Source organism: Cynocephalus volans, chromosome 2 (assembly GCF_027409185.1).
Source record: "Cynocephalus volans isolate mCynVol1 chromosome 2, mCynVol1.pri, whole genome shotgun sequence".
NCBI lineage: Eukaryota > Metazoa > Chordata > Mammalia > Dermoptera > Cynocephalidae > Cynocephalus > Cynocephalus volans.
Genome location: NC_084461.1, coordinates 227,422,442 through 227,450,419, shown reverse-complemented (window position 1 = coordinate 227,450,419; position 27,978 = coordinate 227,422,442). Strand labels below are relative to the sequence as shown.

Genomic DNA, 27,978 nt, shown 5'->3' with positions numbered 1-27,978 from the left:
ATGATGGCATGAAGTGCCCCATGCTGAGCTTGGCTGTGCCCAGAGCTGCTACTATTATGATGATCATTTTTATGGCTGGACCGCCCTGGACTAATCACCAATCTCCTGAGCTGAAGTTTTTTCTAGATGACCTGTAGGCTCAGCTCAGTCCTAGGCACCACCAGGACCCCACAATGGATCATACACAACCTCAGAGTTCTTGGCAGGTAGCCCAGGGCAGCAAAGACCCAAGTCGCAAAGCCCTTTTCCATGGGAGCTCAGCCCACAGCCTCCTGGGCAAGGGGGTGGGGACAGCCGAGCAGAGAGCAGTGACTGGGCTCTCCAGGGGACAGAGGGGAGCAAGAGGGAGCGAAATCATTATCCTGACCTGGCCAGTCCCCGCTTCCTGCCCTGGGGTGGGGGGTGCTGGGTGCCAGCCACCGCTCCCTAGGGGCTATATTAGCCGCGTGAGTCACGGAGGAGGACAGTGGCGGGTGGGAGGCCACGGGGCGGGCGGGCGCAGTGTAGGGTTACAGTCCATTTATGGGCGCGGCCGAGGGCAGATATCGGTGTCGATGGCATTCGCTCCCAGCTATTCTTAGGAGCCTGTCAGGAGCTCCACACAGCCTGGCCGGGCAGCAGGGGACAGAGCAGGCAAGGCCGGGCGTCGAGGGCAGGGCAGAGGTGCGGGCTGGAGGGCGGCAGGAGTGCCTGCTCACTCCACCACTCTTTCTGCCCTTCATCCGCAGACGCGGCCGCTGTCAGCACCAGCATGTCTTACAGCGTGACCCTGACCGGGCCCGGGCCCTGGGGCTTCCGTCTGCAGGGCGGCAAGGACTTCAACATGCCCCTCACTATCTCCCGGGTGAGTGCACACTGCCCGCAGCCTGGCACCCAAAGGGGCAAGGCGCGCTCGGAGTGGGCCTGTGTGTGTGTCTCTCTGTTCTCTCCAAGGCTCTCTGAAAGCAGAGCACCCCCAATCCCAAGTCTGGGGGCTGGGACCGGACTGGTCTCCTGGCTCAGCCACAGCTATTTGCCCACCCAGCTGGCTGGACTGTTGTGAGTGCAAGACATAGTGGGCAGGTAGCAGGTGTTTTGAGCAGAGAAGGAAATGCTGAGTTTGTGAGGCAGGCGGGCAGGAAGGCAAGCAGGTGGACAGAGTACAGCACCTTCCTCAGCCCTTCCTTGGCAGGGTGGGCTCAGGGTGACTCCATCTCCTTGGACATGGGCAGCTGCTTTAGGAACAGAGCATTCCTACTGTGGAGAGGGCAGGTGAGGGGTGGGCAGATGGATGGACAGACTGCTGATCCTGGCTGAGGCTGGGCTGGACTGGTTACTGGGCTCCAGCAGCCGATCCATCCCAGAGCCAAGATACCTTCCTCCCCTGCCACCCTGGGCCTCGCACTGGCTGGCTCACGGCGCTGGGCCTTCCTTACCTACCTGAGCACCCCCTGTTCACCCACGGCTGCTTTGCCTGCCTGCCATGTCCTGTGCTGTTTCCCCATGCTCGCCTGGGGAAATGACCCCTGTGTCTGCAGTGTCTGTGATCTGGGGACAGCACTGCTTGACGGGGACAGCACAGAACATCAAGATTGTGTGAGGAACTCTATTGCCTGGCTGGAGACGTTGAAGCCCACAGGAGTGTGAAGTTAGACAGTCTCAAGGAACAGAGACTTTGTTTTGACTTCTACTATGGCCCCTGCACCGAGACCAGGACCTAGAACATAGTAGGTGTTCAGTCAACATTGGTCACATAGACCCCCAACAAGTTATGGGCAGAGCTGGGGCCAGAGGTCCCAAGGCTCAGGGTGGACTGTGAGACATGCGACTGGCAAGGACAAGCCCTGCCTGGTGGCTGAGCCCCTGGCAGTGCTGCTCTGGGCACGAGAGGGCAAGGTGAGGCCCATGGCTGTCACTGGAGAGCGGTGAGTGGGCAGGACTATCTGGGTAACTGTCCAACAGAGGAACAGGAGACAATTTCTTCTCTAGGGCAGCAGAGACTCGGGGGTGAGAGGTGGGAGCCTTGGGGGGAGACCCTGAGGTGGCAGCCAAGCAAGGCCTGGAAGATGCTTGGGAGAGCGGCCAGGAGCCTGAAGAGGGTCAGGGACCAATTCCCCCACTGCAGGAACAGTCTCAGTTTGGGAGCCTGGCATGGGCACTTGGGGGACCCCGAAAAGGAGAAGCCCCACCCAGGGCTGCCATGAGAGCCTTGTCACAGCCAGAGAGGCCACATTCCTCCAGGAAGAGTGCTGGCCTGGCTGTAGCCCAGGGAAAAGGCCTTGCCCTCTATCTTGCTGTTGGAGATCTGGCTCATTCTAACCCAGAGTCTCCACCCTTCACCTACTGCCCTGGGACCATGGGGTCTTATACTAAAAGGACACCAGAGCCTTGCACTCCTTGTTTGATGATGTGGTAACATGTGGGCATTTGAGCCCCAGTGGATACTCCCCTCCTAGGACGCTGCACAGCCCCCCATGCCCATGGTTGCAGGTCTCCTTCCTGTACCAGATGGGGGCTTCCAGCCTCCCATGGCTGAGACTGAGCCCCCATCTCCCCCAACGCCATCCTCCTCTAGGCCTCCTGCTGGTGCCCCTGCCCCATCCCTGAGGGTGCAAATTAGCCTCCGGGCTCAGTCGTACCCAGGATAGCTAATGACCTCACCCAGGGTCTATGCGACACCTGGCCCTCACTGGCCAGGGGCTTAAATGGCAGCACAGAGGCCTTAAGCTAGACATCAGGAAGAATGTCCTCCCTGCAGGGAGGTGGTATGTTGGGATGTACTGGAACCAATGACTGAGAGGACTTTTAAAAATAGAACCCAAAGCCCAGGCAGGGCATCAGAGGATGGGCACGACGGCCTCTCAGCTCCCTTCAGGGGCATGCCCCGAGTCACCTAAGCCATGGAGCAGGCTGCACTGGGTGCTGGGGCCTCCCCAAGACTTGGAACCCCTTGACAAATTCCACTGGTGGGCCACTGATGCCCTGGGCTTGGGCATCCCAGGCTCAATGCTTCTGGCCAGGCAGGCCCATGGACACAGGCCCTGCCATTCCCCCAGGGCTATGGTATTCCCCCAGGCCCTTCTGCACAGAACATCTCCCTCAAGGGGATGAAGGGCCATAGCTCTCTGGAGGAACCCCACTCTGACCCCAGCCATGGCCCACTTCCCACAGGGACCAGTGGACGTCCTCACATAAGCCTTTGCCAGAGGGCCCCAAAGTCAGTATTGTGGTGGGAGGGCTGGTAAGGCAGAGCCTGCCCATTTCCAGCAGGGACCTGTACCCCCCGGGCACAGTCATTGCAACCCTGAGGGTATGGTCAGCAGCGGGGCTGGAGTTATCATTTCACCTCAGAGCCCAGAGAACTAAGGCTCACATCTACTCATGGGACACAGATGGCCAAGGGTGGAGCCCCTGTGTCCTGGTAACCCCTAACTCCCATGGCTGGTTGAAAGGCAGTAGGTGAGGCCTGTCCCCTTTCAGCTGCGGGTGCACACTGCAGGCTGGGTGCTAGCTCCACCCCCACCCTGCCTGGGTCCCCACAGCATCAACCTTGGGCAGTATCAGCCCTTCAGGCCTATTCAGTGGATCTCAGCCTGAGGACCCACAGAGAAGGGGGTTCAGGAGGGAGAAAGAGCGTGGAAGGGAAATGCCTTTATTTATCCTGGACAGGTGCGGCTGGGCCTGCAACATGAGCTGCCCTCTTAACCCATCCCTTCCCCCACCCCAGCCAGTTCTCCAGGAAGTGGGGAGGGGTGAGAGCAGCTCCAAAGGCCCAGCCCCCACCCCTGCCCCAGCAGTTGGCCAGAAGCTGGGGCCATGGCCTGGGGCTTTGCGTCTGCCTGCCTGTTATGACCCAAGAGACATGTTTGTTTGACTCAGTTATGCTACTCTCGGCTGTGTCACCTTAGAAAAGTCAGTTTGCCTGCTCAGCCTCAGTTTTCTCACCTGTAAAATGGGGATAGTGCCCTCTCATACATGTGGAATAGGCACTTGTGAAAATACTTTGCACCTGGCTGGTTGTGAGGGTGGGGTTGGGGGGAGGCTGAGCCTGGGCCCAGGCAGGGTCTGCCTCTCTGCTGGTTTTGTTTCCAGTATTTACGGGACTCTCCCAGGTATGGTAGCGATACTGAGGACAGAGGGTCCCCGGGAGGGGGAGGGGGAGGAGGACAGGTCAAGACTATTTTGGGGTAGCTGTGCCTGCAATTCCTGGAATTTTGAGGCCACTGGAGCATGTTGTGCTGTTTCTTTGGGCAGCGCCTAGCAGTGCTGACAGGCCATGCTGTTTATAGCCAGGCTGAAGGTCAGGAAAGCTTCCGCGGGCTCCTGTGGGGCGGGCCGGGGCCTCCCCACAGCATCTATCTATCAACAGGGGAAGATAAGTGGGTACAGACTCATGGCTGGGGAATGCATTCTTAGAGGTCCCCCTAGGCCAGGCCCTCCTGCTGCTTAGAACTCTCTCCCGTCCTGTGAAGGCCCCCTGGGAGTGAGTGGACCTGTACCCTCAGAGGCCCCTGGGTGGGGACACAGGGCACGGGCTACTGCATAGGCAGTCCTGGGGTCTCTGGCTAAAGGTGTTATGGGACAGCAACTCATGTGAGGAGGGCAGGACCCTGCTGGGGCAGCCCTCCAGCCTGGGAGATGTCCCCCAACTCCCAAGTCTCCTTCCCTCTCTATATGGTCCCCTGTCATCTAGAGTCTGCCCCTGATGGCAACCCACCCCCACCCTGGGCCCTACCACCCTCAAACACAGCTTCTCTGCCCCTTTGGAGCCAGGCTCCCTCTCGACCTGGGAACCACCCTAGGAGGCACGATGCAGGCTTTGCCAGGGACCCCTGAGAGCCAAACGCCCATGAGAACATTTTAGTGGCGACACCTGGGACACAGATGGTACTGTGGGCCTAGACAGAAGGAGCAGAGGAGCTGGGCAGAGAGGCAGGGGAGGGCGTGGTCAGCTAGAGAGGGGACAATGACCCCTGGCTTTGGGCACAGGGAAGTCATTGGTATGTGTGGAGTGAGAGGGGTGGGAGGTAGAGGAGGTGGGACCAGCGGGTGGCTCCTCGGAGAAGTCTGGAGGAGAGAGACACAGCAGGAGTCAATCAGAGCAGCCAGGGCAGGAGAGGCTTTTGAACAGAGAAGAGGCTTATTTATTGGCCATGGGCAGACAGAAGGTTCCAGTGAGGGAAGGGCAAGGCCCCAGGGGAGGCCAGATGGAAGGGCGGAGCAGGCGAAGGGTAACTTAATCGTGCAATGTTAACAGGCACTTAAGGCTTGGTGGGAACCCCCTGGGGTGGTCAGCCTGGGAGGCTGGAAGGAGCTGCAGAAGTCACACCCTTCCTAAGCATCCCGTACCTGTCCCCCACCCTCCACCCCCCCACACCAACTCTGGTGGATCTAGAAGGAAGGGAAGGCAGGGGCCTGTCTGATTTTTAGCGCTGGGAGGGATAGCCAGTAAGTTCTGCACGGCCCAGCTACCCTCCCCACTGCGGGGGAGCTGGGGCATTAGGAACCAATGGCATGGGTGTGCTGGAGCCAGGCCGGCACCTTCTTTACCCAGGACCCTGGACAGAACTTTTCTCCCCTTCCCCTGATACTCAGGCCCCTATAGGGACAGCAGGCTGGCTCAGGATGGTCGGTCAGGGCTGGCTCCTCACACGCCACCCCCTGCCAGCTCTGGATCTGTTTCCTGTGGAGCCTGGGGATGTGGCCTGCCCTGCCAGCCTCAGCCCCTCTGGAACCTCCTAGGGGAAGGGGACCGGGTCGGCACCCGGGCTTCCTTGGTTTAGGGCTTCCTTGAAACTTTCTCAGCTCTGCACCCTCCTTACGTAACAGACTCTTTAATAGTGTAATCCTCTCCGTTGTCCTGACACACAAGGGCGTGGGGGCTGGCCCCACAGCCTGAGGTCTGGCTCCCACCAAAGCCCATGCTCTCCCTCTGCTGCCTCCTTCCTAGGAACGCACAGCAGCTCTGGCACCAGCTCTCCCTGTGCCACCCTCTGGAGCACCCTGAGACCACAGCCCAGCCAGGCAGGAGGGCTCCTGTGGGCCAGGTGGCTGATGTTGGCCTCCAAACACCTAAGGCCCATCCCCGGGAGCTTTTCAGATGGCACCTCTATGCCCCACCCTGAGGCCTGTCTAGGCTCTGCCCAGGGTTGGGTTCCCAGTTGAGAGGTGGCTGTTGGCTGGAGCAGACTGGGTGCAATGAGAATGAAACATTCATTCAGAAGAGGTTTTTAACTGCTCAAAAGGGGATAGAAAGATTTAAGGAAAAAAAGAAAAAAAATAATAACAACAACAATCCTCCAAGGATTTGAGTGCTTTGGGTCCTTTCTGGGACAAGGTAAACAGAGAGAGGAAGATAGAGAGTCAGACAAGACACATAGAAATGTCATGCCTGAACTACACTCTTCATGAGCCCTTGATGCTGGTCAAGGGTCCCAGGGTCCCCCAGCCCCCACCGCCCTGGCAGGCTGCACTGCGGTGGGGGAAGTCGTCTGAGTGTCCTTGGTCACCCTTAGGGTCCCTGCCTCCATCCTGCCTCCTTCTCTAAGGACACCTGAGCAGAATAGAAGAGCATCTTCCTACAAGAGGCCATCAGCACCCCCTACCCCCCAACCCTGAGGAATATTGGACCCTGCTCGGGGCAGCCAAAGGCCAGGCCAGCTGAGCCCTAACAAGCAGACACAGGTGCAGGGGGAGAGGTGCCAGGGGCAGGAGCCAGCTTGGTAGCTCCCTGCTGGGGGGGCTGGCTACAGACCAGGCCATGGGAAGGCTGAGCTCTCCCCTGGGAATGAGGATCTCCCAGCCCATACCAGAGGGTTAGGGGGAGCCAGGCAAGGGGAAGTGCTGAGACCCAGCAGGAAGAATTGGCACTAGCTGGCCCATGCCTGAGGGGGAACATGTTCCTGAGGCAGCTCTGAAGTGAGGACATTCCAGATGACCCCGCCGCTGGTCCTAGCTGATCTGGCCCCAACCTCTCTTGGATGTCATTCTGGTGCCCTTGTTCACACTGTCATGATCTTCTGGACACAACTCCCATCCTGCCTGGCAGTGTCCCCTCTGTGGCTGCAAGCCCTGCCCTTCTGTGTGGGATCTGCAGCAGTACCCCACCCCCAGGTCCCAGCTGCAGGGTGACATCCCCTTTTCTGTAGGTGGCTAGAAGCAACTGGGGTGTGCTGCTGTGGGGGAGCCCTGCGGGCAGTCTGCAAGGACAGTGCGGGCATTGCAAAATTCACCCTGAATGGAAGCATGCTGGTGTCTGCAACTTGCTTTAAGATGCCTCAAAAATAAGACAGACCAATGGATGGATAGAGGGACTGACACGTGAAGGAACGAGTTGAGTGAGACATTACGGTAGGACCTCAGTGGCGGATATCTGGGTGTTCATCATAAAGTTCTTTCACCTTTTTCAGTTTGAATGTATCTATAATAAAATGCTGGGAATAGCACATTCCCACACAGGAAGCCAGAAGGGGTAGGGGAAGCCAATTTTCTGCCTGGCTGGGCAGCTCATCTTGCTCACAGGAGTCCCCTCTCAGCCTTTTTTTTTTTTTTTTTTTTTTTTTTGTCTTTTTCGTGACGGGCACTCAGCCAGTGAGTGCACCGGCCATTTCTATACAGGATCCGAACACGCGGTGGGAGCGTCGCCGCGCTCCCAGCGCCGCACTCTCCCAAGTGCGCCACGGGCTCGGCCCCCCCCCCCTCAGCCTTTAAAAGTGTTTAGTCTTTGTTGTTTTTAGCTTTTGTTCAACCTCTACACTCAAGGTGGCAACACACTCCTGTTGGTAGTAGAAGCTCCCTATGGCGATGAATTTGGGGATGAGGGCTGTGTGTACTTTGGAAACCCCAAGTAGTTCTAATGGGCCCCTATGGAGCTGGACAGCAGGCTGGACTTCCTGCAGTCTAGGTGTTTGCTTCTCTATTGCTCTTCCTAGTCTCGGCAGTCCGTGGGCTGCAGGAGGGATGCTCTGGCACAAGATGGCAGGTGATTTAGAAGGCGCCACAGCCCTGGGGCTGAAACAGTAGGTCAGCAGCAATTGGAAAGGGCTCTCCTGGTCTTGCTGCTGTCACTTGAGTAGTGAGTGTCAGGCAATATTTCTGTGACCCGTGATGCAGTAATGCAGGGACAATTCAGCTCCTGGGCTCACCCTGCGGAGCCCATCTGGGAATGAACTGGAGACTGGTGACTGCAGAGCACCCTGGCTTGGATGGGGACTTCCTGTGAGGACCCAGCAAGAGGCTTCCATCCATGTCTGCAAGGTCAGGGCCTGGCTAGAGGCTCACCCCGACTTGGCACCTAGGGCATGGGACTGTCCCCAAGGTCTTCTCTGGGCTCCTTCTAGGATGGTCCTCAGGCCTTGGCCAGAATCTGGCTTCTGCCAGCATTAGGAGCTTGCTTTGTCCCTGGGTTATAGCCAGGAAAGTGACCGGAATGAGCCCAGAGAAGCCAGGAGAACTGGCCGGTGGGCATGTTAAGGAAGCAAAGCCAAGGACACCTTCCAGCCACAGCCTAGGGTGGAGGGGGTCCAGAGTCTTCTCTTTCCTGTCGTGTCTCTGGGGGTGGGGCCTGCATGGCCTTCCACATGATGTCATAGGGATCAGTTTATAAAGTCATCCCTTGTAGTATCAGCAGGGGTCGGGGCGTTCCATGTGATGTCACGGGGAGTGGAGCCAGAGTCTCCATGACATTCCATGAAATATCTTTAGGGGTGGGGCTGCTAATGTCACTGAGGGCCATCAAGCCATTTTAGGTGATGTCACTAGGCCCTCTGGAATTTTGCATTTCATCTGATATCACTGTGCAGGGTGGCCATGGCATTCAGCATGTTATTACTAGAAGCCTGACATGCAGAATTTGGCATTGTGTGTGATGTCACTGGGAGAGTAATCTGAGCCAGTGAGGCATCCCAAGTAATGTCTTAGGGGGTGTGGCCTTCCTGACATCCCAGGGCTGTGGAGTCTCAATGGCATTCTGTGTGGTCACACTGGAGATGGGGCCTCCAGACTCTAACATTCTGTGAAGTCACTGGGGTGCAGGATTAGGGAACTGGCCCCCACACCTGCACCCCTCCTTCTGGAGGTATGAAGCTGACCCCAGAGCCCTGAGCCCTCCTGCCCCATTTCCCAGCCGGCGTTGCTCACCCAGGCAGTGTTGACAGTTCACTTAGCTCTCTGCACACCTGCCAGGGTAGCAAGAAGCACCTGGCATTGGGATGCTTTTGTGTGGGTGCATTTATCCTTCCCACTGGCCTGGCAGCCTCTCTGAGGTGGTGCTGAGGGGGCCTGGAAGGTGTTTCATGTGTTTGGGGGGTGCAAGAGTTGTAGTAGGCTAACTGGTTTAACAAGCAGCCCCCAAATCTCAATGGGTTAGCACAGCGAAAGTTTATTCTCACTCATGCAATGTCTGATATGGTGCTCCTGAATCTTCTCTCCTCCACACAGTGACTCCAGGATCCAGGCCCCTTCCAGTTAGCAGCTTGGCTATTCTCCTCTGTCCTCTGCATCCAGTCAGCCAACAAGCATAGCATGCACAAGGATGGTTGCTAGGGGCAGACCTGGCAGTGGCGTACATCACTTCCACCTTCATTCCACTGGCCAGAGCTAGTCCCACAGCCACAGTCAGATACAAAGTGCTAGGAAATGTGGCCATATGCCAGAAAAAGGAATCAGGCTTGGGGAGCAGCTGGTACTGACCATAGTGAATAAAAGACAACATGACGAGCCTCTACTGGATGCTTCCAGGTGACTCTTCCCTAAGGACTAACTCATCCTCAGGACAACCCTTCTTGATGCTCACCCCTCTTCTGCTGTCTAATTAGATCACACCGGGCAGCAAGGCAGCCCAGTCCCAGCTGAGCCAGGGTGACCTTGTGGTGGCTATTGACGGCGTCAACACAGACACCATGACCCACCTGGAGGCCCAGAACAAGATCAAGTCTGCCAGCTACAACCTGAGTCTCACCCTGCAGAAGTAGGTGGGAGCTCTCCAGAGCAGGGGGCGGAAGCTTGGGTGTGGACATTGGGGGTCCAGGGGAGGGGTGGTCCCACAGCAACTGCATGGGCCCAGCCCTATCTACGGGACTGTGCAGGGATGTAAGAACAGCCCCTGGGCCAGAGAAAGGACCAGGCCCAAGTTGTTATTAAGCACCTAGAGACAGACGTTACTGCCTCACTTTACAGATGAGGCTCAGAGTGGTCACAGTGCTCCTAGTACACGGGCAGTTGGGCCTGGAAGCCGGGGTCTTTCCTGCTTCCTTTTTGCCCAGGCAGCCTTCGAGGGACATAGCAGAGGCTTATGGGCTGACCAACATGCCCGAGGGTCATGACTTCTCCATCCTAGTCAGGCCTGCTGCCTTCCAGGGGAGACCCAGCCTGTGGGGAGGACAGGGGACCTGAGGCCCTCCGACCTGGCTGCCTGGCTCTCTCTTGCTCTTTCCTCACCAGCCCTATCCAGGCAGGAGCTCCTGGCCCCAGGGGCACCTGTTCTTACTTGGTCCCATTTCTGGTTTCTCTAGGTCGAAGCGTCCCATTCCCATCTCCACGTCAGCACCCCCTGTCCAGTCCCCTCTGCCAGTGATCCCCCACCAGAAGGTAGGTGCTAACTGTCAGCGGCAGGACCCACTCTCAGCAGTGGCTTCTGGAATGTGGCCCCTGGCCTCCATGCCTGACCTTTGGCTTGCCCAACTGGGACAAGGTGGCTGGGTTATCCCTGCCCCATCCTGCCCGACCCCAAGGAGGTGGGGTAGGCCCTTGGGAGAGGTGTTTATGCTCCCATGAAACACTGAGTGTTGGGGTACCGGCCTGGGTGCTAGCTACCCCCCAGGCCTCGTGGCTGGGTGATAGGACACCAGCTTGGGCAGCAGTATTCTCAGAAGAGGGGTCATCCTCCTGGCCAGGCAGGTGACAGGTGTCTGGGAGGCTCTGACCCTCATCTGTCTGAGGGAGCTGGGGCTGGGAGTGACGATGGCAGGGGCCCCAGCTTGAGCCGGCCACTCCGAGAGGAGCTCCCAGGCATGGAGGGGCCTCCTGGCTCTCAGGGTTTGTCCTGCACACAGTACCTTTCCCTCTGGCTTACACTTCCCCTCTTGCCCATCCCAATGGCACACCCGTATAGCCTATCAGAAGTGCTGGAGGTGGCCTTAGAGGAAGTCATGAGGGGCAGGCAGACCCTTGGCCCCAGACCTCACCACTGTGCCAAAGGCCCTTCCCCAGCTCCCCCTAAGCAACTCAACCTTATGGGCCCAAGGGGCCTGGCCCAAAGCACAGGAGGCTCACGCCACCACTCCTCCAGCTTCCTCCCACTGTGTGACCTCGGGCTGGCCCCTGTCTGTCCAGTGGGGCAGAGAGGTCAGGGTGGAGAGAGGGGAGAAGAAGAGGTTGTCAGGGGTAGGGTGGGTCCCACGATGGGGAAGTGGGAGGAGGGCTGCTTGGGAGAAGTTGCAGAGGCAGCCCAAGGGGATCAAGTATCAGCCCACATGCACCTGCACCTCCACCCGCCTGCCTACAGCTAGCCCGGGGACCCCATCTCACTCCGTGTTGGAGGCTTCTCAGTAGTGGGTCAGTACATAGGAGGCTGGGCTATGCCCAGGGGGTGCCCACTCCCGGGGGAAAGAGAACCTACACAGGATGTAGGGGGCCCGCCCTCCCCTAAGCCCCACACCCACTTCCTCCAGCCCTGGGGCAGGCAGGCTTGGCTTAGCTTTCTGTGCAGGGCCTTGCATTCTGTTCAGCTGGATGCCAGCCTCCGGGCCAGGAGCTGTGTGCCTCCCCTGCTCCTTCTTCCGGACGCCCCATGCAGGCGCTCTGGGCCGCGGGAGGGGGGCTGCTGGGCGCTGCACTAACACGTCTGTTTCAGGTCCATGCAGGAGTGCTGGGACGCGTGTGGCTCTAACCGCTCTCTTCTCTCTCCCCTGCATGGCGCTGCCCTGGGCCAGGACCCTGCTCTGGACACGAACAGCAGCCTGGCGGTGCCCAGCCCCAGCCCTGAGGCGAGGGCCAGCCCGGGCCCCCCGGGCCCCCCGGAGCTCAGGCACACCTTTAGCTCCTCCTTCTCCCAGACCTCCGTCTTCTCTGCACACACGGAGGCCTCTGACCCCAGCCCTCCACGGGGAAGCCCAGCGGCCCAGGACCCACTGGGCCCGAAAGTCCCACGGGGCTCGAGCCAGCTGAGGCAGTATAACAACCCCATTGGCCTGTACTCGGCAGAGACCCTGAGTGAGATGGCTCAGATGTATCAGATGAGCCTCCGAGGGAAGGCCTCAGGTGCTGGACTCCCAGGAGGGTAGGTAATGGGCTCGCGGCCCTCCACTGGTGGTCCGGGCCACCTGGGTCCTCGGTGCTCAGAGCTGGCCTCGCTCAGCCAGCCCCAAACCCACAGGGAGTGCAGGCTGAGAGTGACACAAGCAGTGATCCTACTGACTTTTGCTGTGAGCTGGGCACATCCTTGCTTGACACAGCCACCCTGGGGTGACATGTTGGATTTTGCAGAGGAGGAAACTGAAGCTCAGAGCAGGTTAAGCCAGGATCTGGTTGTCCAGCTACTAAGTGGCCAAACCAGGCCTGAATGCAGGAGACTCTGACTTCCAAAATTTTCACACCAGGCCACCTCCCAGCAGAGCTTGCTGCCTTTAGGAGCTGTGGGGCGAGGAGACAGGCTGGTTCCCACCCCTCCGGGAGTCCCGAGGCAGAAACAGAGAAGAGTTAGAGGTGGAAGGGTGAGTCCTCTAGGGCTGGGAGTAGTCTGGGAAGGCTGCCTGGAGGAGGGAGTGCCTGAGCTGTATATGAAGAGATTTGGCAATGGTGTGAGGGGAGTGGGCTTGCAAGACGGACCCCAGACAGGGTGGGGCAGCAGGGGTCTGTGGAGGAGAACAGCAGCCCCACCCAGCTCCTCCCTCGGTCGCTGGTGGGACTCTATGAGCACAGGAGGTGAAAGAACACAGAGCCAGGAACCATGGAAGGGCTGCGGGGAGGGAGCCCTGCACTGAGCACACATTTGCTTGCAAGCCCTTCACTCTTGTTTTCTCATTTAACTTCTACTGTCACCCCGTGCAGTCAGTATCACTGTCTCTGGGTGCTAAATGCAGAGCAGGTCAAGTTAAGGCAATACAGCCCAGTGGTTCAGCGTTCCTCATTGTGCAGTGGGAGGAATCACACTGTTTACGTCTCCAGATTTTGGGGAGGATAAAAGAGACAACACGTGTAAAGCGCTGAGTTCTATTGTGTAGCAACTCACCGCATGATACCTGGCACTGTGGTCATTGCCTGGAGCTACCACCTGGTACACAGAAGTGTCAAAACAGGAACATGGTCAGTGTGACTCAAGTCCATACTGCAGACAGCACCTGTGCCCCACCAGGTCGCTGCTCCCTGTACATCTCCCAGCTCCTCAGTGCTTTCTTGGAACCTGAGTGAAGTTAGTAGTTCTGGCACTCCATGGTTTCCCTGACCCAAGGTGGCAGACCCATATTTATATGATCCCCTGGGGTTCCCCAGCAAGGGGCTTTTGCCAGAAAACCCAGAGAGTGGCAGACAGAGATGGCCTCCTTGTCCTGCCTTTGATGGACTGGTAGGTCTTCCTGGCCCTTCCTGGGACTGACCCCACGCAGAGTGGTCGGCCTCTGGTGGACTGGGACTCCCGGAAGGACCCTGCAGTGATGACAATGTCTCCCCTTACTGAGCCCTCACTCTGGACTGGGGATCGACTAATAGTCCACATGCTTTATCTCTCAGTAACTCTATCTGACACAACTTTCTCAGCAACTTCAGAGGTGGGCAGTAGTTCCCCCATCTTAAAGCTGGAAAATAGAACCTCAGAGAGGATGAGTAACTTGCCCAAGGCCACACAGTTTGTAAGTGGCAAACAGGACTGGTACCTGGATCTGCCTGACTGCTTTTGGCATTGAGACAGGGACCTATCTACCTGCTCAAGGAAGTCAGGGGCCAGTCCCACCCCTACTTCCCATGACTCCTCAGGTGCCCTCCTGTTGGCATAGGGACTGCCCAGAACCTGGCAAATGTGTAAATTATCACTTGATACTCAGAGCAACAGAGTCCAACAGTTTTTTCAAAGGGAAGATGGGCTAGGGAAGGGAGAACAGTGCATGCTTCATTCAGAGCAAAAGCTGATGCTCTCTCAGAACAATGCCGGAAGGAAGGGTTGGAGCCTCTGCTGGGTTGAGGCCACCATGTTTGCTAAGTGTCTAATTGCTTGCAGGAAAAAGAACTGGCAAATGCTAATCCCTGCAAATGCTAATCTGTACATTGCACACTTATCCCATGCTGAGAGCTTTAGACTCAGGATCCTCTTTAGTCTGCACAACCCATCTGTGCAGTGGGCACCACCTTCTCATGGAAAGTGAGCCTGAGACAGGTGGGTGACTTGCCCAGAGTCAGTGGTAGGAAGAGGCAGGGTCAGAATTTGAACTCTGTCCTGTCTGGCTCCAAAAAGAAGCCCCTTCCCCTATTCTCTGCCCTGGGCAGCTTGCAATGGGATTCCTCGGCAGCTTGTATCCTCCTGGGAGGAGTGGAGGACAGATGGAGTGCCAGGGCAGGTGTGCCTGTGCACCCCTGCAGTCCCCCTCTCCTCACCCTCTCTGGGGCTGGCTCTGAAGGGCAGTGTCCCTTGGGCCCCTGGGCACATCTGGCATCACTGGATCATCCTCCCCAAGACCTGGCACTGGCTCCTCTCTGAGATGTGTCTGCTGCCAGCATCCCAGCCTCTGGGTCCTCAGGCAGAAGCTGAGCGGGGGCAGGAATCAATGCCAAAGAAGGAGCTGGCTGCTGGGGCAGGCCAGAGGCAGCTCCCACCCCACTGGGCCAATACGGCACTCTGCAGGGGGCACTGGGCTGGTCAGGGCAAGAGCTGACCCTGCAGCTGTCAGCACTGGCCAAAAATGGAGAAGAAATGGAAGCTCCATGCTGGCCCTTTCCTAACATAGCTCTGCTTGCAGCTATTTTGGGCCTGGGAGGACACAGGGAATTTTATCAGTTCTGGGACAGTGGCCGGCCTGAGGCTGAGCAGAGCCACTGCCAGGCTCCCTTGGGCCTGGGGCCCCTGGCTTCAGCTTGGCTCCCTGAGTCCTGGCCCTGAGATGACAAGGCCAAGCCAGTTGGGATCCAGGCTCTCCCAGCCGGAGCCCACAGTGGGCAGATCTGGGAAGGTGACAGTTTGGGGGCAGAGGCTGCAGCCTCTACAACCTCTCCCTCTCAGGTTTCAGACAGGGCCACTGCCACTGCAGGGAATTTGCATTTAAAGGGTCGTGCTGCAGGCAATACTTCACCTAAAGAACTGATGTTCCAGGAGGCTGGCTCTCAGATGAGAGTAGGGGCAGGCTCCCTCTGTGCTGCCCGAGCCGGCCTGCCTCAGCTAGGAATTTGCTGCAGCAAGTCTTGGACCCGCACTGTCCCCGAGCCTCCCCGCTCCTTTATCCTGCACTCACTGCAGGCCTGCGGGGCCTTTAGGAGTGATCAGTGGGGACTGCGCCAGCCCTCCGAAACCCCGTGCGCCAGGAGGAGTGGCCAGGCCCATCTGACCCTCTCTGGGATGGAGAGCAGGTCCCGGGGGCTGTGGGTAACCCCACCGCACCCTGCCCCTATAATCCCGCTGTGCACACACCCCCAGCACCACTGCAGTGCCTGCTCAGAGAGCAGAACTCTGGAGCTGCCCCCATCAAACAGGGCCAAGTCCAGACCTGCTGTCTAGCAGAGAGGCACCTGCGCCCTGGCTCTTCCCACAGCAGCGACAGCTGGTCCTTTCTCCGTCCAGTTTCCTCTCTGGGGTCTAGAGCCAACTTGAGGGATGAGGTGGGGGGGACTTATGTACATGGTATGAGTACCCACGAAGATGGACACTCTGGCAAAGCTTAGGACACTGAGGCCCCATCAAGGGGAAAACACTGCTGTGTTGGCATCTCTGGCCCAAAGCAAGGGTCCCAGAGGTCACAATTCCTGCCTCTGAGTTCTCCCCTCACTCAGTGCAGTTTGGGCTGGTTCTGCTTCCATAATGGCCAGTCTGAAGATGGTCCTGGCACTCGAATTCCCCCGGGCAGGAGCCTCCTCTGACCACCCTGTCTTCTTTGCCCTTTCTCTCCTCCCCAGGTGGTAACCAACTCTCCAGCCAAGTTAGTATCGGAGGACAGCACGTGTGTGCGCTTGCGTGCCTATCCCAGCATGCGTCTGCGTGTCCGTCTGGCGTGGATCGTGTGTGCCCCGTCGGCATGTGTACGTGCGTGTGCACGTGTGAGCGGGGGCACATTTGTGCCCCTGGATGAGCCTGCATGTGTGTGAAGCTGAAGTGTGGACTGGAGGCGTTTGGGGGTGGGGCAGCTCCGTCTGATGGTTCCAATTTTGTTCCCAATTTCCTGCTGCAGCTGCTTAAGACCCTCAGGCTGGTTCTGGTGGGGGTGTGGGGGGTGGAGTGTCGCTCTGCCACTGGGCCTGTGTGAGCCTGAAGACCTTCCTTTCCTGGCGGGACCCCTCAGAAGGGCTGCACCTGGTCTTGCCTTTGCCTGGGGAACACACCCATCTGTTGGAGGGAAGAGCCCCCAATGGGAAGAGGCTGGCAGGCCACACAGCAAGCTGGACTTGAGGGGGCCTGGGTAGCCTGAGCCCAAACCCCCAGGAAGAAGCACATGCACAGAAGCATCCAGAAGAGCAGAACCCAGGCCACTGAGGGATGGCCAGCGGAATGAGCCCCTTCATGGAGGAAACTGGCTCCGAATCCCTGTGGGTGCCCAGGAGGGCTGCTTTTTGCCTTTGGGCATTCTGGACTCAGCTTGGGCTGCTGCTGCCTCTCACACATGGCCCAGCTCCTGTCCCCTTCCCTGAACCCCATGCTGCTAACGCTTTTTGTCTGCCTCCCTGCTGTGTGTGGTGGGAGATCTCTCTGTGCGGACCCTGGGAGGTAGCTCGAGATGGGCAAAGAAAACCTTCTGCACAGGGTTTTGGGAACTGTGCCAAGGATTTTTGCAACCAGACCCAGGCCACCCACAGTCGGGAGGACTTGGGTAGCCTACTTGGATCAGGGCCTCGGCTTTGGGAGATCTCTCTCGACACCCTCCACCACCCGCCCTCACCTTGACCTCCCATGTAACCACCACTTGTTGCCCTTTTCTCCCTCCCCTCCTTATACCCCCCTCCCTGTTCCTCACGCACCCCTCCCCCAGTACCGACTACCAGGAACGCTTCAACCCCAGCGTGCTGAAAGACTCGGCCCTGTCCACCCACAAGCCCATTGAGGTGAAGGGGCTGGGCGGCAAGGCCACCATCATCCATGCGCAGTACAACACGCCCATCAGCATGTACTCCCAGGACGCCATCATGGACGCCATCGCCGGGCAGGCCCAGGCACAGGGCAGTGACTTCAGCGGGTAAGCGCCTCCCCTCCTCCACCATCGCCCAGCGCCTCCACCACATGCCAGGGCTCATCGCCTGCAGAGGCCAAGGGGACCAGGCCACTGGGCACCATCAGGACCAGCTTTCCTCCCTCGCCTTGGGCCTCCTGGGAACACAGGCCCTTGGAGGGGAGACAGTCTTCACCAGGGCCTTCCAGAACATGGTGTCCACTCTTCAGAACCTACCTCATGGTCAACTTAAGGAGAAGGGTGGAGAAATGCAGTATATGGTGGTTCCTCGAAGTGCTTTCCACAGCCTCTGCATCTTCCCAGGCTCCACGAGAGTGCTGGTTTAGAAAGAGACTTCTGCAATCTCTTAACCAGGAGCACATTCTGGAGACCTCCCGGCCATTCTTTGGCAGGGGGAGTTGCCATGTTCTTCCAGGGATGAGAGGTGACTCAAACGCGTGACTGGGCTTCTGGTTTGGGAAGGAGCCCGGGACTAGCCATCCAAGGTGCTGTGGGCAGCCAGTCCCACTGACAGGCTCCTCCCGCCTCCTCCTTGACATGCGCTGCCTGAGGGCAATGGGATTTAAGACATCCTTGGTTCCTGGGATTTGCCCATTGGATAGGGTTGGCAAACTTGAGGGTTGAGTAGGGAGAGTCGGCTGAAAATCATTCATGGATGAAAATGCTAATAGTCCCAACATTAGTGGGGACCTCTCTTTCTCTGTCTCTTTCTACCTTTCTCTCTCTCTCTCTCTCTCTCTCTCTCTCTCTCTCTGTGTCTCTTTCTGTATCTCTGTCTTCCTCCCTGTCTCTCTCTTTCTATCTCTCTCTGTCTCTCTGCTGTTTCTCTGTCATACACACACACACACACACACACACACACACACACGGAGTCCCTTGCTATTTTCTAACTGGGAATACCATAGTGCTGACTTACAGAACTGGCTGATTATCTCTCCGGACAACATTTTATCCATAGGTCAGGAAACACAGAAACCCAAGGAAAAACGTCTTAAAAGGACGGCCATACTTTTTTCCAAAGGTAGGAAAGCAGAGTTAATAAGAGGGATAGAGAGGTTAAGAAGTCCCAGAGAACTCCTACAGCATTTGGCCTTTCCAGAGCCCAGTGCCGTGGCCATGGCGTGCACACAGGTAAGAGGGGCAGGCTCCAGAGGACGGAACTCTCCTGGGCTTTCCTGGTCCTGGGGAGCTTGGTGCCCTCTCAGGAATGTAGTACTCTTTCTGGGTCGCCAGGGGGCAGAGAACACCTGTCCTGGAGCCCCAAGTCACAAACCGGTCAGGCTCATGGCTGTAGCTCTTTGCAAAATTGTGGACAGCGTTGATGTATCTAATTACATCATTCGAAGCCGAAAATATGATCATGCAAGTTTTAAAACACAACCATTAGCTCATGTGTACCCAGAAAAACAAAGCTGCCTGACTAAGCCCAAGAGCTAACAGGGATTTCCTGCTATCATTTGTTTGCACGTATGTCCTTAAAAAGTGGTGGCAGTCGCCAAATGAAAAATAATGGAGGAACTGCTCTTCACTAACTTTATATTTTCTGTACCTTGGGAAGACTGCTATCACTTGGTTTTACCACTTAGGGCACCCATGATTTTTGGAACACGAAGCGCTATTGATTGACCTGGGCTTATTGAATGCCCTTCCCATCTCCCTCCTGTTCCTCTCCTCCCTGCCCCCTTCCCTCAGCCCTCCCTTTTCTTCTCTTGCGTGCCTGGAAAGGCTCATCCTTTCCCCTTCCTTTTAACTCAGCCACGCTGGGCTGCCGCTGCTGCGGTGCCCGTGGGTCTGCTCCTCGGCCATAACGTGCTCCCATTTCTGCTGTTACTTTCCATGTTTCCTTCCTCACTGACCATTTTCTCTTCTCTCTCTCTTCCTCCTTCACCCACCCACTCCCATAACGCATTTCTGATCCTAACCCTGCTCTCTTGTGTGCGTGGCCCCTCTGCCATCTCATGATGGACGCGCATTCATGGCTGGGTTTTCCTCTGCTTGGCAGGGCCTCGCCGCTGGCATAAGTAGACCCCCCAGTATCTGTCCCATCAGCCATCTGTCTGGTTGCAGGATGTGAGTGGGTTTAGAGGGATGTGTCTGCAGACCAGTGGTCAGCTCACGTGCTCTGTCTGTGTTCTTTCTCACACCCACTTCACAGCCAAATGACATCCCCTGCAGCCTATATAGGCAGGTACTTGTCTTTTGGGGTTTGCCCCAAATAATGTCACTATGGCCACTGAAATCACAGAGTAACGACACTCACACTGTGCCCCACCCCCCTAGGCTGGGGTGCCTCCTTGTGTTCTCCTTGCCATGCTTTGAGCAGGGTCCCCCCAGCCTTTCCTATCTGTATTGGAACAACATAGACCAAGGTGCTAGAATCCACACTGGGCCGCTATTCAGGGCTAGAGGGTGGCAACGGGGCCTCTTGGAGGCCACTCCCCAGAATCCTCATGGGAGATGAGTCTTTAGGAGCCAGCACCTGCCAGGATCACTCATGGGAGATGAAAGATGAGTCAAATTTGAGGGGAGTGCACAGTGGAGTAAATGCCAGAGGTGACTTTGATGTTGGGGTGACCATGGAATCTTCTGTGTGACAAGAAGAACAAGCCGAGAGCAGCTCCAGAGAGTGGCCTTGGCCAAGGGTCCCTGGACTGTAGGACTGTTCCTCCTCTCTGCATATACTCTCCCTGAGCCTCTGCCTTGAAAGGCACAGTGATTCCCTCATCTGATTCCCAGTCTCTCTCGCAGCAGCAACACAAGTGTTTGCACAGTTTGGTGGGAAATGAAGCCAGCAACGTTGAGTCCCAAGAGATTCATTCCTGGCAGCTTTCCTGAGGCCTCGGGGCTGGGGAAGGCATGGGGGAGCCCTCATGGACATATTTCAGGGAAATGGCAGCAAATGCCTGCCATCTGCTTTCTGGATAGCAAAGCCCAGTATAGACAATCTCAAGGGCCGGGCCTGGGCTTAGGTCCATACCTTCCCTCTGCCATGCCACAACTTGCACTCCTGATTTCCCTGCTCTCCTAGCAGGCCAGCAGCCAGGACCAGGGAGACCTGCTTGTGCCTTCCTATTGCCCGTCTCCCCCAAAGACCTCAGGAGCCCTTGAGACTCTTCCCTGTGCCAGAAATGGCCTCTCTCAGCAAGAGTGAGATCCCACCCTCTTCTTTATTTCCTGGGCAACCGCGGGTTCCTCCCTGGCTAGACCCCACAGGGATCTGCTGGTCTTCCTCATCTGATCCCAACTGCAAGCTTCCAGTTCCTGTAGCTCTCCAGGCCAGGGCAGAGCCTTCAGGGAAGTAGGGGCAGCTCCACCCAACCTTTATCCCCTTTCTCCACCTCTGCTCTCAAAGCCCACCCTGAGCCAGATACAGGACCAGTCCTGGGAGACAAGGCCATTCTCTGTCTGGCTTCTTGCACTGGGGAGATCCTCTCCCAGCTGGCCAGCCCTCTGGGGCAAGAGGATGTTCAGCATGTGTGTCTGTGCTGGGCCATGTCTCCAGGCATGGAGCATCGGGGACTGAGTCAGGCCCTGGTAGGCAGAAGTGGCCTTCCTGAGCCCTCATGACTATGGAGGGCCGGATGGAAAGGACACTGGACTGGGAGCTGGGAAGCCTGGGTTCTAGCTCAACAGAGCCCCTACCTGCAGTAACCTGGAGCTAGTCGGCTGGCCTCTCTGGACCTCAGTTTCAGCATCTGTGAAGGAAGAGGGCTGGGCCGGCAGTCTGTTATTGCTGTGGGCTTCGCCTACGCCCTCCATGACCTGTGAGAGAGTAGGCTGGGTGGCTTCGACCTTCCAGCCCTACCTGGCAGGGTGCACGGGCACCTGTAAAGCTTTTGAACATTCCCTGCCCTGCTATGTAATCAGCCTGGGAGGCACTGGACCTGAGGGGCTCTAGGGTCTCTTCTGGCTCTGATCTAGGACTTGTTCATTGGGCTAAGAATTCTGAGCACCTACCACATGCCAGACCCTGGGAATCTAAGGGATGTCACCAGGTCCCCTCAAAAGGCTGCACTGCCCTGGTGCAGAGAACTGGGACCCTCCTGCAGCTCCACTCCCAGCATCCCCAGGCCAGAAACCTCACTGTCCCTGCAGCCACTCCTCGGCCACATGGGCCCTGCTGCCTTGTTTCTCACAGCTCCTTCCAGCTGCACAACTTGTTTGTGGCTGAGCCCAGAGCCTCCAGTCCTCCTCCAAGGCGGTCGCACATTGGCAGCTCCCTATTTAGACCCAAAGTTGTAAAGAGGACACTGGATCGATCCTGAGGAAGTCTCTGGGTCACCCAAATGGCCTGTCCTCACCCAGCCCCAAAGTCAGGGCTTGCTCACGGAGCTTGAAATTGCTTCAGGAAGACCCCTTCTCCCTCCTCTTTCCTTAAAGGGGATGCAGCCCCTGGGGCAGGTGCAGCCCATCAAGGCTGGGCCTGGAGTTAGCACTGGGGAGGGGCAGGCAGGAGTCACTGATGTGCTGTGACAACCCTGAGCACTGAGGACCCAGGCCACGCCCGCATCCCAGGTTCTCAGATAGCCATGGGTAACAGCATAGTGGGTAGAGAACAGGAGGGGCCACCAGTGGGTACAGGTGGCACAAGGGGGACATGGGGCAGGGCGGGAGCTGGGCTGCAGCTGGCCCTCGCCCACGGCCTCTGTCTGCACTGCAGGAGCCTGCCAATTAAAGACCTTGCTGTGGACAGTGCCTCTCCCGTGTACCAGGCTGTGGTTAAGAACCAGAACAAGCCAGAAGACGAGGCTGAGGAGTGGACCCGCCGTTCCTCCAACCTGCAGTCCCGCTCCTTCCGCATCCTGGCCCAGATGACAGGGACGGAATACAGTGAGTGAGGGAGTCGGGGAGGGTCCTCGCAGCCCACAGAAGCAGCCAGGGGAGCTCCAGCTGGGCCCCTCAGGGCGGCTGTGCAATGATGCAGCCTTCTGCTCCAATCCCTGACTCTGACAGCAGGCACAGGCTGGGCATATTGCTTCCAGGGAAACGACTGCCCAGGGCTGGGATAAGGGGACCTCACAGGCCCCGCCTCTGACTGCTGCCCCCAGCCGCACCATGTCCTCTCGTGTCCCCCAGCCCTCTGCCCAGCATGCAGCCTTTCCTTTCCGCAGTTGACAGGCTGGGGGCAGTAAGTGTTCGGGGCCTGACTGGATGCTGGGGACTCACAGCCACAGAGCTCCAGGGGCTTTTCTTCCTGTGTTCTCTGTGAGTCCCCCTGACCAGCTCCTTTCTGTCCACAGTGCAAGACCCTGATGAAGAAGCTCTGCGAAGGTCAAGGTAGGTGCCTGCACTCAGGCTCCGTGGCCTTGCCCTCTAACCCCGCCCCTCCCCGGGCAGCCCCCAGGCCACATGATTCATTGAAAGAAACTCTCATGTTCATGTATTTGGAAAGACCCGGCCCACAAAGGGCTCCAGCAGATGCTGGCTGGGAGCAACCGTCCTGGCTCAGTGAGGTTGGTGCCTGGAGCTGAGTCCCTGTCCCCCAGGCCCAGGCCTCATGAATAAGGACTCTGGGCTCTGCTGGCTCTGTCCCGGGCAGGGGGCAGGACTGCTTTGGCCTCGGCTGGTATGTTGAGAAAGAGGGCATCTCTCCCTGTGAGTCTGAAGGCTGGGCACCGGGAAGCAGGTACGCGGAGGGCCCTGCTGGGCGTGAACGCCTCACCCCCGGACTCACCTGTGCAGACCTACATTGAGGTACCCATTCTATAAATTGCTCAAAGCACAACAGCTGCTGCTAGGAAGGACAAGCCCTTGGCATGAGGAGAGGCTTGTGCAGGGCTAGGGGTCTCAAGGCATGGTCTCCCTGTCAGTGGCAGATCTGAGGCCACAGCCACTAACGTACCATCCGCAGCTGGTCAGGTGCTCATAGCCCTGGGCATGAGAGAGGCATGTTGCCCTGGAACCCGCTGGAACCCACAAGGGCCTTCCATGGTGAGGCATGGGGCTCAGTGTGATTGTATGTACACTTCCGGTGGCAAATATGTCATCTGCATGCTCTTGCTGGAACAGTCTGCCTTGGCCAGTGCATCCTACAGTGGCCTCTGTGGGAGGGCTGGGGCTAAGAGGCTCTCTCCAACCTTGGCTGAGCCTCCTGTACTTGCTAACCAGCGCGTGGCGGCTACTGGACTCACAGAGAGGACTGTGGGGCCAGCTCGGATTTGATGTGGATTTTATTTTTGAAATTATATTTTTGCAAGTCCAAGTTGCTTCCACTTTTTGGCCAGGCATAAAAGCCTGAAGTGTGGTCCTCCCAGGCCTGCTAAGGATGGGATGCAGTCCCAGCAACAGTTCTTAACCTCTCAGTGCCTACAATGTGTCCAAGTAGCGTCTGAAATGAGATGATTGATTTAGCTCAAAAATTCAGATCTGGCTATTTAAGTGCGACCGGGCTCTCAATGTTCCTTCTTCCCGTGCTCAGCTACCTCTATGTGCTATTGCCATGTTTCTCCCACCGTCCTCTTTGAAGCCATCCACATAGATGCTTTGGTGAGCAATGCGGACTTTCCCAAAGATTTGATAGAGAGCTCCACATCACATACTCTGCAGCGACCAGCAGAAAAATCCCCCAGATTCCTCCCATCAAGAAATCAGCAGGGGGCCTTTTTTCTCCCTCCCAGGAGACACAGATCCTGTTTTCAGGCCCCTGACACTCTGTTCTGGTTAGTTTATGTTCCTTTTTCCTCCAATATATGCAGGGCAGTCATGCTAAGCTAAGCGTGTACCTCATTAACCAGACATCATTAGAAGGGGGTACTACTGGTGGAGGTAGATTACAGAGAATTTTTGTGTTTTCTATTCCCCTGGAATATTTGCAGGCTCTACAACAAAAGGCAGTATTAAGGGTGGTCCCCAGGCCTTGTTTTTCCCCTCCCCTCCTTTCAGAAGTGTTGCTTGAGGCTTGCTCTGCCTGGTCTTGCAGATAAGTGAGGATGGGGGCTAGTCCTGCCCCCAGAGGCCTAGCCCCCCATGAGCTTAGTTCAGGCAGCAGCAAAAGGCAGAGGGTCTTGAGAATTCTGTTGCAGCTTTCGGCTACCTAGCTACCATAGGGTTTCATCATGGGGAAATCTGGAAAGAAGGCCCAAGAAGAGGCTGCTTCCCTGCACAGACCCTGTCTCCCTCTCAGCCCCTCCCTCTGGGGTCTCAGGCCCTGCAGTGGAGGCTTGGGTTACTCAGCAAGCCTCTGGCCAGGACCGGAGGGGGTCCTCTCCCTTTTCCAACTTTAATTTCTGGAGGGTTGTCCTTGTGGGCACAGCCTCCCATGTCACTGAATCCCAAGCAGCCCACGAGCCCAGGAGCGGGACTGCAGTGGACACAGAGGTTCAGTTCTACCTGTGATTAAAGCCTACAGGAGTGACTGTGGCCACTGATCGTGTCTGGGGCCCCAAGCTCGCCCGAGTAGCCATCTGAGCAGAAGGCAGCATGTTTGTCCCACTCTGGGTCCAGGCTGGTCTGGGATCTTGCACTCCAGGGGGCTGAGCCACACTCCTGTCTGCCCCATGCCCAAGAAGCTGCACTGCAGATCTTGCTGGCCCATCTTGTTGGCTGAGAGCAGTCACCACCTTCTTCACTTTCTCCTCCCAAATCAGCATCACTCCCAGTGAGGATTCTAAGGGCCTCTCACATAGGCTGAGATTCCACAGAGAGGCTTCCAAGTATCTCACTCCAGCAGAGCCTGAGTTTGCCAAGCCTGTGCATGGTGACAGTCTATGCAGTCTCCGACCCATGCAAAGGTGCTTTCTCCTTCCTGCGCTGCTTGGGAGAGAGTTGGTGGGAATGCTGAGTGAGTAGTGTAAGGTACCAGGCAGGTGCACCAGTGACCTCGAGGGCAGGTGCAAGTCCGCTGTCGGGCAGACCTTGCAAACTCCCCCCTCACCTGTGTCACTGCCCCCACAGAGTCCCAATGCAGCTCATAGTCCTCCCCCCTTCTCGAGTCCTGGCTCCCAGTGGTGTCTCTGGTGCTGGAAGCACGTAGCTTCCCGCTGAGGCTACAGTGCCCACCTGCTGGCCAGCCCAAGGCAGAGTCTCATCTCCAGGGTCCCTGTCTTTACAGGTGAGGTGGAGGGATGGGCCTGGACAGTCCAGGCATCAGCTGTGGGCTTGGCTGCCCTCCCAGGAAAGACCCCCCCCCACCTTAGGAAGCTGTCCAGGCTGGCCTGGACATCAGCCTCCTGCCTGTCCCCATACGGGAGCTACTCTAGCAGGTGCAGGTGATACTGGGGCTCCCCAGCTTCCGTCCGAGGTAGCCGAGTGAGAATCACGCCTCCGTCCCCAAAGCTGAGCCTCTAATCTCACAGAGGTCCCCGCAGGCAGCTTCCTTTGACATCAGGAAGGCATTCCAGGGCCCTGATGCTCAAAAGGTTGGTCCCTATTGGGCAGCCACGATGGGGGAGGGGGTGGGGCGAGCCTGGCTCTGTCCTAGGCAGGGCTCGAACCGGCGAGGCTTGGGGGGAACCAGCCTGGAGGCTCCCAGTGCCTAACCCAGACGTCGCCTGCCTGCCTGTGGCAGCTGCCAAGTGCAGTTTCTGTATTTCTCTGATGTTCACCTGGCTAAAGAACTCCATGTCTCTCCTCCTTCCCAAGTGTTAAGGAACAATGCTGGTTTTAGTGACGAATTCCTAGAGGAGTTGAAGGTGAGCGCTGCATCGCTCACCCCTCCTCAAACAGTGGAAGAATCCTTCCAAACCCCATCTCCATGGTGCAGCCACCAGGGCTCGCCGCTTGCGCCCCTGCCCTCCCACAGCCTTCCCCTGTGCTACCGGGACCCTCCCTCAAATGGGACCTGTAAGGAGGCAGTAACAAACATTGTCACATGCTGTCTGTGGATTTTCAGTCCCCAGTGTTCTGCTACTCTAGCGAGTTTGAAAACTGCTACGGGAGAGCCCAGGACAGCCCCAGGTGTCACCACCTGGGCAGCCCTCCCAGAGGCCCAGGACTGTCTTCCTTTCCCGTGCTCCCCTCCCCGCCCCCCGCTCTCTGGGCCAGCCTCTCCTTGCTCTTGTCTAGCTGAGATTTTATAAACAGCTCCAAGCAGAGCAGGCTCACGAGACTCGCCAACTTTCCAGGACTGTCCCTGACTCTGTCACTGAGCACTGATGACAAGCTGTCACCCAGCGACCATGGTCTTGCTGGAGTTGATGATTTACAGGCAAACTGGCTGTGCCTGATTTTGTGCCCCTGTCCTCGCTGGTCTCTAGGGGTGATCACGACTGTTTGTAGTGCTATCAGCGGGCTGCATGTGCCCTGCCATGGGGCCTTTGCTTATGCCGTCTTCACCCCTTCACCCCAACCTCAGAGAGGCAGGTGTGACAAAGGAAGAAGCCTCCTGGCACTTAGATTGTGGTTCTGCCACTGAGTTTCTGTGTGGATTTAGGCCATTCATGGAATGTCTATGGGTCTCAGTTTCCTCTTGGTATAAGGAAAGTTTGGGCTAGACCAGTGGTTTTCAAATATGTTAGCAGTGGGCACCTTTTGTCAAACAGTCCTACACAGAGACCCAATATGCAGGACTCGAGGGCTCGTGTGCGAGGTGGTCAGGTAATGCAGATGTGGGAAAATCTGGGGACACGGGAAGCAGTCCCTGCTGACTGTTACTATGCAGAAATGTAAGACCAGTACTGCCCCATCTTCCAATCTTTAAAGACCTAAAGTTGATCTTCCTGATTTTTGTATTCTGGCAATTCATTTTCTCAACTAAACTTTGTATTTTGAGATCATTGCAAATTCATGTGCAGTTGTAAGAAATAGCAGAGATCCCATGAACCCTTTACTGAGTTTCCCTCAGTGGTAGCATCTTGCGACAGTATATAGCACAATATCACAAGGATGTTGACACTGATATGGTCAAGACACAGAGTGTGCCGTCCCCACAGGTACCTGCCACGTTGCCTTTTTATAGCCACACTTCCTTCCCTTTGGTGCCCACCTCCTCCTTAACCTCCGGCGACCACCAATCTGTTATCTGTTCTCCATGTCTATAGTTTTGTCATTTTCAAGAATGTTATATATATAAAGTCGTACAGCATGTGACCATTTTAGGACAGGCTTTTTTCAATCAGCATAATTCCCTGGGGATTCATCCGATAGTCCACTCATTCCTTTGCATTGCTGAGTAGCATCCCATGGTATGAATAGAGCAATTAATTTTTAAATCAAGTTTTAAACACTGTACAGGTTAAACACACTGCATTTGTGGCTAGATGTGGCCCCTGGGCCACCAGTTGGCACCTCTGGTCTGGAGGATGTTAGAGGCCCTTCCAGCCTGGAGGGCCTAGGATTTTGGTGTCTACAGCCCTGGCTTTTCCTGAGTACACTCCCGCCTCCATTTCTACATTTCTGGTTGCTGCTTGCCTGCTCTGTACTGTGTCCTCAGCTAAGCAGGCTGTGGGTTGAGTCCCCAGTGGCTGCACTGGTGGGAAGTGGTAGAAAGTCCTGGCCCTCTATGTCTGTGACAGTGGCCTTGTGACTATGTGTGTTTGTGTATGTGCTTACACGCATGTACCTGAGCTGTGCTCAGGCCTGGGCAGGCAGGGGCAGTCGGTGGTGCGTGCAGGCTTCTCCATGGGGACAGTGAAAGTTGGCAAGGACAGGGCAGTATATAGAGGTGACAGGTCTGCCCTCACAGGCAATAGGCATTCCTACTTCC

The 27,978-nt window shown here is 57.0% G+C and overlaps 1 protein-coding gene across 3 annotated transcripts in view; it reads left to right on the top strand.

Moving 5' to 3' along the window:
• The first annotated feature begins 491 nt into the window (after window positions 1–491).
• Window positions 492–27,978, top strand: part of LDB3 (LIM domain binding 3) — a 57,625-nt gene continuing 30,138 nt past the window's right edge. The window contains exons 1-8 of one of the 3 annotated variants that reach the window (XM_063085055.1): window positions 492–633; window positions 729–844; window positions 9,795–9,946; window positions 10,491–10,566; window positions 16,072–16,094; window positions 17,139–17,342; window positions 21,997–22,166; window positions 22,577–22,613. In XM_063085055.1, coding sequence (XP_062941125.1) covers window positions 752–844; window positions 9,795–9,946; window positions 10,491–10,566; window positions 16,072–16,094; window positions 17,139–17,342; window positions 21,997–22,166; window positions 22,577–22,613 — 755 coding nt within the window. In that variant the 5' untranslated portion in view covers window positions 492–633; window positions 729–751. The remainder of the gene's footprint in view (window positions 634–728; window positions 845–9,794; window positions 9,947–10,490; window positions 10,567–16,071; window positions 16,095–17,138; window positions 17,343–21,996; window positions 22,167–22,576; window positions 22,614–27,978) is intronic. The other 2 variants (XM_063085045.1, XM_063085049.1) reach the window with 2 other exon arrangements.